At 38.6% G+C, this 12,531-nt stretch overlaps 1 protein-coding gene across 3 annotated transcripts in view; it reads right to left on the bottom strand.

Annotated features, from left to right (window-relative positions):
- Window positions 1-12,531, bottom strand: part of unc13ba (unc-13 homolog Ba (C. elegans)) — a 157,476-nt gene that overhangs the window by 24,604 nt on the left and 120,341 nt on the right. For 2 of the 3 annotated variants that reach the window (XM_032517163.1, XM_032517166.1), the window contains 9 exons: window positions 12,408-12,497; window positions 11,665-11,805; window positions 10,637-10,860; window positions 10,158-10,243; window positions 8,268-8,394; window positions 7,518-7,614; window positions 5,327-5,470; window positions 626-703; window positions 45-122 (listed from right to left, as the gene is read on the bottom strand). In XM_032517163.1, coding sequence (XP_032373054.1) covers window positions 45-122; window positions 626-703; window positions 5,327-5,470; window positions 7,518-7,614; window positions 8,268-8,394; window positions 10,158-10,243; window positions 10,637-10,860; window positions 11,665-11,805; window positions 12,408-12,497 — 1,065 coding nt within the window. Of the gene's footprint in view, window positions 1-44; window positions 123-625; window positions 704-5,326; window positions 5,471-7,517; window positions 7,615-8,267; window positions 8,395-9,182; window positions 9,225-9,952; window positions 9,989-10,157; window positions 10,244-10,636; window positions 10,861-11,664; window positions 11,806-12,407; window positions 12,498-12,531 lie in introns of all 3 variants that reach the window. The other variant, XM_032517164.1, reaches the window with a different exon arrangement.

Here is a 12,531-nt window from a genome sequence, read left to right as displayed (position 1 = left end):
GTGTATGTGTGTGTGTGTGTGTGTGTTCATCTGTCAATGCTCACCTGCTTTGCTCCCATTGACTCAAACATCTTCTCCAACAGGACCCTCATCTGCTGAATGTTGTTCATCAGTACACAGGGCTGGAGGATGATAGATTAGCGGGAACAACAGGTACAAGTTGTTAAGAAAAAGAAGGTGGACAAAAAGTAAAAAATAGAGGCAGCAGAATGAAAGCCAGGCAAGAAACAGAAGAAAAAAGGGGGTGACAGAAAGCAAAGAAAGAGAAAAAAACAGACATGTGTTAAAGGGGTGGTTCAGATTTTAGACACAAGACCTTATTTCCAAGTTAGCCAGTGTGTTTTTTATCAGTGGAGACAGTTTTCAACACTTTTCATTCAGTCCTTCCAGGGGCAGAGTTTGCAAGTCAACAGTATCTGCCAGCCTGCCATTAAAAACAGTCTTACCCACTCCACAGTACACCAAAGGCAAATAAATTACAATGCCAGACTATCGATGTCGATGTCTGTTGATGGAATAATGTTAGAAATAAAACTACTACTGCACACTACTTGGTCTCTTAGTAAATCGGAGATTAGCAGAGTGAGGTGGTTTGGTAGCAGAGTTGTGACGCAGCAGTACTCACTATCTTCTCCTTCTCACAGTAGGAGGGAAAGCTCTTGGCCAGCAGGGCACAGTACTGCAGCAGCACTTTGGTGATCGTCTGTGAAAACAAGATAAAACACACGTAGGACATGTTTACTCTGGGAACTTTGGGGTAGTGACTCTGAACACTGGTATTTACTTCTCGAGTTTTATTTCTTTTGTCAGCTGAGAATGCTGCTCAAATAGTCACACTGTTATGGCTGTACATTTCTCTGTTTTTTCCTAAAAGAGCTATAGGTTTGTTGGTAGTGTCCTTAAATCAAAAGGACTGTTAGTTCTTTTGGGACAATTTTAAATAATTTAAAGCCAAGTCTTTAGTCTGTCAGAGCAAGTTTCAAGTCAAGTCTTCAAAAGGAAATGGTGGTTGACAACTGAAATGCAGTGTTTGAATGCAACTAAGTACATTTACTCCAGTACTGTACATTTTTGAGGTACTTCTACTTCACTTAGCATTGGGGTTTATGTGCTTATTTCGGTTTTTGCAAGGCTCCTCCTGCCAATCCTTTCCTAGATAGATCTCTCTTGATAAACAGTTTCTCCAGCCACTGTCTTCTTAGCTTGTTCAGCTATGTTGGCTATTATGTAGCTCTCATACGCAACACGCCAATTATGTTTCTATCTATTTTAAATAAAGCACTGTTCTTGTTGCCAGGAGAAGAAAAAAACATGTTTTTCTCCACACTGTGCAGCATCCAAAACACATCCATTATTTGTTCACTCAATGGATCAAACGTGACACTGAGTTGCCAGTTCAGTGGGCAGCCTTCACACAAACTGTTCTCATAATGACAACAAGTCATACATTATGTGACTGACGTGTGTGGTACGGTATAAATCAAGCAGACCAGCATTTCTAGCATCAGTTAGTTAAACTCATACTGAGTAAGCTTTGTGACTTTGTTTTTTTAACACAAGATTACAGAGGTTTACGCAGAATGGTGAAAAAAGCAATATAAACAGCAACAATTGGAGATCCTGCAGAGAATAATACATAGGGGGTAAAATCATTCGTCAACGATTTTGAAACTAACCTGTAACCTTGACTGCTGTTTGTCAAGCCGCTATCTTTTACATTAGGATACACATAAATGTCACAAGCATGGGGCACGTTAGCTTTTCAGAACCTAATTTCAGGAAATATGTCATCAGTTGCTAACTAGACCTGCATGCAAAATCAAATGAAACCTCAATAACTGTCCATACTTATCAAATGAAGGAGATGGGTACTATATGATGTCCCACAACTTTAAACTATTCAATATGTTGACAGCTGGTTGCAGTATGTATGTGCTAGACAGCGAAGCACTTCACCAATAAAACAACCCAAATTACAGTTTTCTAAACAATATTAAGAAAATGTATTTGTGAATTTATTGACATGACAGAAACGGTGCCTGTGACCTCACAGCGTCTCGGGCTTGCTGTGATAGAGCTACCTACTTTTCGCTGAGTCAGCCAGCCAGGCCTCACACATATATTAAACATGTGGCCTGTTGGCTGCCTGCATTACTTAGTATGGTTTCCTCTCTCATTGTACAACTCTGTCAAATACTTTTTCCAAAATGAACTATAACTGCACTGGCCTGGAGGCAGAGGAGCAAGAGTGGATACGAGAGGGATAGAATAAAAAATTGGAGGGTGAAAAAAAGATAAACTGGACTAGAAATGGAAAGAAGATAGAAATAAAGGCAGAAAATATCTGAAGGCCTAGGAAAGACAAGATGGAGAGTTCATGAAAGGACGAGACAGCAAGATGGTAGATGACAAACAAAATTAAAGCTAAGACACGGATGAGATGAAACACTAGAGAGAGACATGAGTGGAGTGGCTGAAAATGAAAAGGGAGTCAAGGGTTGGGGACGGAGAGATCGACAGCCCAGAGTGATGGCTTACATTAGCCATTCTTTGTTTAATGAGTCCCATATTGATTGAGCCATCACACCACACACGCACGCATAAATATAAGCGCGCACAACTCTTCTGGAGAGAAGGGTTTGTTAGATTTAATGGCTGTGCCTAAGAGCAACTGCCTTAAATTAAATTTGTAGAAAGAAATATGACATCAAAGGTTGAATAACAAAACATTGCACTGTATACATTTTCCAAACTAATACCTGAAACTCATCAGCCAGAATCTCAAAGGCACAAGAGATTCAAGAGTCAGTGAAGTTCTTATGTGTCTCACAATTTAAAGCAGCATAGGAAGAGGTTTTGATGTACGTCATCTATTCTTCAGTCATATCTTTATTACCTCTTAATAAGAGACCCCTTATTAATGCTATTTGTGATCATCTTTGTATGCCGCAAGTGATGAATTCTAATATATTGGGCCTCATGCAGGAAGTGATATACAAATGTTCTTATTTTGTTAGTTCCCATTGTGTTAACATTAGGGAAATGGCGGACCCAAAAATGCAGAAACAACAGGGTAGTGGTGAGGATTTAATAAAAATAACAAGGGATACAACAAAAGGAGTCCTGAAGAAAGAAGGCAAAAATGGTACCAAAAACCATTGCGGAACCAAAAGACCATGGGTCCGTTTCAGAGATGGGAAACTCTGAGTCTAACCCTGAATTCTGATTTCATTCACCCTGAGATGGGAAACTCTGAGTTTTTGGTTCCAGAACAGCTGATTCAAGTTGGTTCAATCAACTCAGAGTAGGTTCACTCAGTTAACACCACTATAAAAAGGCAGCATGAATGGAGCAATGATACTACGATTCACCATGGCAACAACGACAAACAAACTGGTCGGCGGAAATACTCATGTGCCCATACAGTGAGTTTGAACATATATTTCATTAAAAAAGCAACACAGCGGCTGCTGCAAAAGAGAGAGAATTTGCACGAAAACAAATTGCTGCAAGAGTAAATGCGTAAGTTCCAATATAGTGTAGTGGTTTCATATTTAATCATAAGTATAATATTAATGGTTAAATGGTATTAAACCTATCATCTATTTCATTTAGGCGCAATCCTGCAGGCGAAAAAGTCCTAGGCCTACTAATCCCATTCTGAGGCTGCTGCTCCATCCTTAACAGAATTATAATTTATAATCTTTAATTTTAAAGGGCTTAAGGGTGCAATACTGTGGAACATCTTTTTAATGTCTCTTACTAGTTTGTGTCCAGGGAACATTCCAAAAACATTAAAAAAAAAAACAGTTCAGAGCGAGTCACACTCTTCTGATGGCGCTTTTCTATACAGTGGCTTTACTTATTTGCCCCGCATCGCCGATGTTGTAAAGAATGTAATGTGACACAAAGAATCTGCTAAGATGTAAAAACATTTCCACAATGGGTGACGTGATATGAGGATGGACAATGTTATGTAGGCTACATAACCGATAGACTGGGAAGAAAAACTATACCGCTCAAATAGGTAGCCAACCCGGAAATGAAAATGCATCTACAGTATAGTCGGGGCCTTAATATCATCTCCCAACTTATGTTTAACTTCCTGCGAAGTTATACAGCTTCTTTATCAATGGGATCGTCAACAAAAGGAAATGCCCTGTGAGAGAATAAAACGTGTTATAGGCTGCCTAACATGGTTAATAAACCCACCCTGTTGTTTTATTCATGCAGATAACAAACTGTGCTAAAACGCGCCTGATACAGACTGAATGAGGAAATGAAAGAGCTCTGTGGTGGAGGGAGGAGACTGAGAGAAACTCAAGAAACTCTTATTAAAGAAAACCTGCTCCCAACAAGCTGGTTAGGTTCGAAGGCTCAGTTACCATAGTGACTGACTCTGAGGTTAAGTTACCACTCTTTTTGAAATGGGCTGGAGTTACCCATCTCTCTCAGGTTTGATAAACCTCCCTTTCTGAAACAGAAAATCCCCAGAGTTCCCCTCATCTCAGGGTTGACAAACTCAAGAGTTTTCCCTAAACCTTTTTTCTGAAATGGACCCAGGTTCTTTCAAAAACAAACTGGCAAACCAAGACAAAGGGTGTAGAGAGACACACACAATGATCTGACAACAGACAAAGACAACACAGATTAATGCTGCGTTCCAGACACAATTTTTAGCCTGTAAGTTACAACTTCAAGTAACAACTCACGACTTGATAGCGTTCCAGGCAAAGTCACAACAAACCTTTCTACCTAGGGTTAGCTAGCGGCTGCCTAACATTGACGTTAGCTAGTGCTAGCTGATACTAGCAATTTCTTACAGCTTACCCTCATACAAATATTTACCAAAGAAAGAGTCCCAATAAATAATGTCTCCAACTAACGATTATTTTATCGTATTAATTAATTGGGTGTCAAAAAATAGTGAAAGCTTCCCCTTACAAGTTGATGGCTGGCTTTTCTAGTTGGACCAACAGTATAAAACCCAAATATATTCAATTTACTATAATGTAAGACAAGGGAAAAAAGCACATTTCAGAAGCTGAAGACAGAAAAGACAAGAAAAGACAGAAACATATCCATAGACACGGTGTAATAAAACCAAAACCATCTGTATTATGCAGATACCACTAGAGGCGAGGGAGAATATGTATTTCTTGTAATTTGGTTGACACAACCAATTAACCAAATTATTGATGTGCTTGTAATGTGTTCGAGTGACATGGCTCCACACAGATCCCAGTGAGATAGAAGATATGGGTGTGATCAATGGTACAATGAACAGAAACTGATGTAAACATGCCTCTCGTGTTTCAGATCTCACCTTGGCGAAGCGTCGGTTATAATGGGCCACCACAGTGGGGTCAGGGCAGTCCAGCTTCTTGATGATCTCAAAGCTCTGGTTGAGCTGAGTGAAGATGTCTACCACCGAGCTGGAGAACAGAGCGTGCTCAGACGTCTGCTGGAACTGCAGATGGAGGGAGGGAAAAGACAAATTGCAAAATGTTAGCCCAGTAGTACCATACCTTTCTTTAAAAATGCAACTCTCCCATCTCCACTCTGTTCCTCCCAACAACATCCTTACACCTTCTCCTTCTCCACTTTCCTCTAATCAAATAATAACTCTAACCATTCTTATTTCTTTTTCAAGCCGTGCTCTAGTATAATTACTGTAATTTCAGGGCACTCTGACCATTCAAATTATTATTATTCATTTTATATGACTGCTGGTATAATAGATAGGCTTATTGAACTTATGAACTGTTGCACTAATAATATGTTTCTACAGATAAATTCACCGGTTAAATATTACTTTTGAGTTACTTACAGAAATAAATAGTCACTAAAAGGTGCCCAAAGGGTTGTTGTGGTAGTTAAGACAACCATGCCACATATTTCCCAAATGGCCAAGTCCTGCTGTTGAATCCTATGCCCTGTCTCTCTTAGTCTCCGAAACCTACTGTCTATGGATCCATAACTGTCTCTTTAAGAGCCAGAGGGGGCCAATAAGCACCTAAGGCTTCCTCAATAAAATCTGTCACCCTTTCAGTGTTAAGCAATGTACTTGGACTAATTTTGTCAGTGCTTTGCTAACTTTGCGTCTGCTTCAGATTATGTTCATATATAATTTCAAAAAATGGAGAGTGACGAGGCAAGGCCTAGAAACTAAACATTAATGTTGTATGTAAAGTATTATATATTTACATATTGATCTATTCCACCTAACTTCAATACCTGATTGCTATAACGAGAACAACCTTGATTATTCCAAACCATTCTTCTTAGGCCGCTTTCTGCTCAGAAAATGCAGTCCTTTACTCATTTGAATGAGGCCCAATGCGGAAAAAAACCCAAATAACTTGAGTTTGAGCCTTCTGCGATGGCAACGTAATGTCATCATGCAAGCACACATTACTGGTAGAGTACTTTGTAACGTGAATGACCTATTTCTACTGTTTACATCATCATCAATGTGAGTAAATACAAACTGATTGCTGAAAATCGTTCCTCATAATATCAATATGTTTTGGTGTCTACTGATGAGCCTCTAAAAAACCATGTCAAGACTGAAGGGAGGAACCATCTGTACAGTCCATGAAAAAGAAAGTATGACTTGATCAATAAAAACACTTAGAGTGCATCAAAATTGTACTTCGTGGTGTTCAGTGCCAGCACTGGCCACAAGCCTTTTCTGCTCTCAAAAATCTCCCACAGCAACAACAGTTCCTGAAGATAAAGTGCAGCTTTGGGACCAACAAGAGGTTGAGAGACAACACTTGTCCATCATTGTGTTATTCTGGGACTGGCTGGCCATAAGCAGAACTCTGCTACATGGGGATAAATCGAAGCCTCCTTGAACAAAAGGTCATGAGACTGGTGCTGTCTTTCATTTTGTTGTGGATGTCAGTGTTACACAAAGCTTTTATTTCTACTGCATAGTTTTTTCTGCTGTTGCACAATGGCTCTGTTCCTACAGAAAAATATGGTTTCAACAAATAGTCAGGACGTAGCATAGATTTGGTTCTGCTGGATAATTAAGGAGGTTTTAAGTAAAACTTAACAGGTTGTATCGGTTTTTATTCACAAGCAGGTATTGCAACAAAGAAATTAATATTTTAACATTCGGTAGTGTTGAGTAGTAGCAGTGAATTTCCTTTCACATTTGAGTTCTGATAAATGTGGAGTTAAGTTCCATTTTCTACTCACAGGAAATATGAATTTATTACATTTATGCAAACATTTGTATTGTAATACACTGGTCATAATTGTTTAGATCAAAAACATAATGTCTCTGCTAACTGAGTGCCGGCAAATTGTTCCTTTTATTGCCTTAATTCAATTCTGGTGTTTGGTGAAGCAATCTCTTTGTCCACAGGAAACAAAAAAAAATTATTTCAGAGTGAAACGCTACATTTTAATCCAACAGAGAGACAGTTGATGCTTAGGTTACAAGAGATCATTGGTAAAATTGGTCAAAAAACAAGGCCCTCCACATTCTGTTTTATGTGACTCACCCCTTCTCTCTTGTCTCTCTCCAGCGCCCCGTGCATGAAATCCATCGACACTTCCTCATTCTCAGCCAGCCAGGCCAGGACAAACTGAAGGAACCACCTGGAACAACAACTAATCTTATTAACCTTCTCTTTGATGAACCATAAAGTTGATACTTAAAACATGAGAAAACTTACTGAATGTAACTGTTTTGTGTCATTGCATTTCAGAATAAAAAAAATGCTTTGTTGTAAAATCTTGCAGATTTAAAAAACCTTTTAATTTCCGTAAAAACATATATTTTCAAAAACAAAAATAATAAAAACTCCAGTTCTATTATGTCTTACCTGTTTTTTTGTTTTAGTTTATGTCTTTTAATATTAATGAATCTGTGAAATGCACCTTGTAACTTCTTAACCTGTAAGTAAACCTTCTGTAACTGGTAATACCTAAACGTTGCTGTATTATGTAGGAAAATATACTGTATTAGAATAAAATGTCCTGTAGTGTAATAAAATGTTTTATTATTATCAGTGTTATTATGATCACCATTACTCCAGTCATCCCTATTTGTAGTGTCCAAACCCAGTGAGGAGAGCTTTGAGTGTGTTGATGTGTGTGGGTTTTAATGTGTATGCAACAACAGGCCATGTCTCAGTGGAAAGGCAGACATGATGAATCAAGATAACCACCTTTCTGCCTGAAGGAGACGGAGAAAGAGTGAGATAATGAGTGTGTTTGTGTGTGTGAGCATGTGTGTGTGTGTGTCTTACGAAGGGTATTCAGGCACAGTGTCTGCAAAGGCGGGCAGGTCCTTAACATACTCGTTGTAAAGCCACTTGACCTTGAAGTGCAAGTTCATGTAGTCAGCAGTCTTACAGAGTCTATGCTTCTCATGTTCTGTAAAGACAACAACCATGCATGCGCACGTACACACACACACGCACGCACGCACGCGCATCACACACACACACACACACACACACACACACACACACACACACCACACACGCACACACACACACACACACAGAAAGAAACCAAAATAAACACAGTGTTTATCTCTTGAGGTGTGCTGTAGCAGTTGTAGGTTTGCAGTCTGTTGGTGCTACTCCAATGTATTAAAGTGCAGGTTGGTTTGTACCCATATATCTTCAACATTTTTTGTAAGGACGAAAGGAGATGGTAAACAACAACTTTTTAAAATGATGAGTAAATATCCGTACACATGTCCCTGAACACAAAAGCTTGAAGACAAAGAAACAGATCACATCCTGTTTGGTCACTTTCTCAGTTTCCATCAAACTCGGAACATAGCTCAAAAGAATAAAAGCTCAATAATAATGTCACTTTAAAGGCTAATTTTTGCGCTAATTACTTTAAATTTGGAACATCTGTCTGTCCTGCATTTTAATCCTGCCTATTATGCTCCAAACATCAATATTCTGATTGACCAGATGACCCCCACCCTGTTAATATTATTAGGGTCCAAAGTCCAAATAGGGTTGGGAATCTCTGCTAATTGCATAACTGCAAACAAACACAAACACAAACACACACACACACACACACACACACAAACACGCGCACACACACACACACACACACACACACACACATACACAAACACACAAACACACACACACACACACACATACACAAACACACAAACACAATCACAGCCTTACCAGCGTAGAAATCAATTTTGCGGATGTGAAATGTGCTGGGAGCTGAGATGGCAACAGCATTACAAAACAAGTTCAGAGAGCACAGAGAAGCAGGTAAAATAATTAAATGATAAATGATAAAGATATTACTGAAATGAAAATGGCTTTGTTGGTGCAAAAAAATAATGGTAGAACACAATAATACAGGGGAGCTGGAGGGTAGATTAGACACAGAGTAAAAGCCTAGAAATGGGTCTCCTAAAAGGACTTGTCATCATCAAATTTGTGATTTGAACTCCGTCTGAAAGCCTTATACTGTAGAAAACTGACTCAGCTACAACACTCATTTTCACAGGACTCAGTGTGCCAGACAATGTTTCAGGATACTATAGTTTCTACAAGTCTAATATGAGACACAGTCAAAAGCCAGAACACTGAGTAGCTAAGCAGGTTTCTAATGAGACAGAGCTCTGATGATGGTTCACTAACTGCTGTTCTTGCATTTATCTCAAAGGTATATCTTACAGCATGGGGAGATCAATCATGTTACAGACACAAAACTATCAGTTTCTAATGGAAACTGTATTTACTTGAGGCACTAAATTTGGCAACAGCCTAAGAACTGTAGCATTTTAAAGTGTTCCATGACCTACAAGAGAGTCTGTACACGTTTGATGTACTTTATTTGGACAGTACAACCATTTCTCATGGTTGGTTCTCAGACAATACTAGACTATAGCTTTGACTTCTGACTGTATCTTGTCATTAGCTATGTTTGTCTATAATCTCACCGTTCTTCCAGCGACAGAGGTAAGCTTTATGCAAAACTGGAAGACACGATGAAAAAGAAAAGGACAGTTGATGGAGTGAAAAAAAAGAAATATGAATTTCAAGCAATTTTGAGGAATAGCGGAAAGTTGTTGCTCTGTCTCTCTCTTACGCACACACAGATACACACACATTCTGTGTACAAAGACTAACCCTAACCCGTCTTACCCTCCAGTGCATATTTCATGTCCTGAGCAAACAGCCTCCAAATGACCTCAGTGCTGACTTTACCCACATCGAGCTCCTGAGGAAACCTGAAAGCAAGTGAGAAGTCAGAGTTTAGATAAATGTATTCATTAATCTGCTAGTGTGAGCATCCTCCACTAAACAAGCCCCCATGCACACCTTAACAGCTTGAAACTAATACAAATACAAAGAAAGACATTACAGTCCCTAAAAGAAAACAACTCACAGCAACAGGTTTATATGACATGGCACTAGCAATCTAGTGTCAGTTAGAAAATTCCAAAAAACATTAAATAGAATGTTTAAAAAAAAAATTATATATAATGATTTTAGATTCAATTTTGATTTGAAATCACTCAAAAACAAACCACACACACCTTTGCCCACATATTTTACTGTCAACTCAACTCATGTCGGAGCTACAATATGGATAATAAAAGATAATAAAACTCAGTACTGACTGGTTAATGATGGGTGTGTAGGAGTTCTTGTCCTCCTCAATAATGGATACGATGAGCGTGATGAGTTTAGGCCAAAAGTCAAGATTCTGGATGCTCGGGCCCTGCTCCTCCTGCTGGTTCTCCTCTTTCTCCTCCTCCTCTTCCTCCTCCTCCTCTTCATCATCTTCCTCTTCCTCTCCATCTGCTTTTTCCTTCTTCTTTTTCTTTTTCTTCTCTGGCTCAGGCTGCAAGAGGGAATAAACAGAAGATGTAACTATGTGTTTAAGTTCTTTACACTTATGCAAAGTTGAAAATCCAGCATTTGCAAGGAGAAACACATGCAGTCATGAAATAAGTGGCAAAACAGAAAAAAAACAAGGTTTTCAACTATATTCAACTATAATTTCAATAAATGAGCTTTTACATATTAAACTGTAATCATACTCTATGTTAAAGGGAGACACTTAGTAATAAGCCCCTTTGGGTTTCTTGACTTGCTTGCAAATGCTTTTTTTATCTGCACACTCCATAAAGCTAAAAAAAGAGACTTTTTTTGATAACCATGCAACGTATTATTAATTTATACAAACCACAGGCTGTTTTTAATCAGTTCAGACACATTAAGACATGAATCTTTCCGGGCACGGTTAAAAATATTAAGTGTTCTGGAGATAATTCTTCCGCTGATGGAGTTAATTTGTGGATCAATTAATGTGCTGTTTATACTGAGATTAATAAGATCAGATTGAAGAGTTAAAGCAAAAAAGTAAGATTCAGATACTGTTTTTACTATACTGTAAAATGGAGTTTTGTCAAAGAAAGACTCGACTCTAGCGTTCCATCAACCATAAGCGGCTGCATCTGATTCACCACAACAACTTGACACAACAACTATTCCTATCAGGCTGTTTAGGTATGTAGCAATCAAAAGGTAAAATGTCAACTGAGAACATCTATTGCATTAATACATTTCCACAAATTTGAAACAGCTCATTTCTCTAGAGAATCTACTGTAGAGGCTCTAAACACGTCAATGCTTAGCAACTCACTGGTTTGACAGCGGGCTGAAACTGGCGGTTGAAAAGCTCCAGACAGTTGTTGAAGATGTACTCGTAGGTGGAGTTTAGACAGGCCTTGACACAGTCTCGCACCACATTGGCGGCCCTAGGAGGACTCTGCAGCTCTAAGACCTGTATAAGACCGACAAGTCAGACACACAGTAAATTGTACAAAAAACAAATTCATAAGCCATGCAGTAGGAAAATATATAAATATTATCATAGCAGTTAAATATTAGATAATAAAACAAAAATTCTTCAGACAATAAGCAAGAATGTGGGATCACCAGACAGTTTTGAGGTTTTGAAAGATTTCTTTAAGTCTGAAAGTTATAAAAAGTCCTCTCAAGTATCAGATAACCCTGAAAAGTCAAAACACAGATAAAAAACTAAAAGTAAATTATATGGTTTTCAAACGATACCAACAGTATATCAATAATCCCAAGGTGCAAGTAGGGGATAAGAAAAGAAATTGCAAAAAATGCAAGCATGGATACATAAAAACATCAACAACACACAGATCCGCAACCTTTCCTCTGTCCTTCAATGAATCAATCTTTCCAACAGACTTAAGACTAAAAACAACTTTTGTTTTCAACATAACAAGCCCGTTTATGAAAAACAGGTTTTAAAAATACATGTCTTCTGTGATGACATCAAACAAGCAGTGTTGCATGTATCTGATGTTTGGTTTCATGATTAGTAATTGAGCTGAGCTGCTATTTTGTTTCTACCTTCATCCTGAAGAAGGTGATGCTGGTGAGAAGATCCACTGTTGACTTGAGGTCATGGAGGCGAGCCTTGCTGCTGGCTGGAAAGTTGTTCTACACACACACACACACACACACACACACACAC

The sequence above is a fragment of the Etheostoma spectabile genome, chromosome 5 (genome assembly GCF_008692095.1).
Source record: "Etheostoma spectabile isolate EspeVRDwgs_2016 chromosome 5, UIUC_Espe_1.0, whole genome shotgun sequence".
NCBI classification, from domain to species: Eukaryota; Metazoa; Chordata; class Actinopteri; order Perciformes; family Percidae; genus Etheostoma; species Etheostoma spectabile.
Note: the sequence above shows the minus strand (reverse complement) of the source record. Positions and strands in the feature narration are given on the sequence as shown.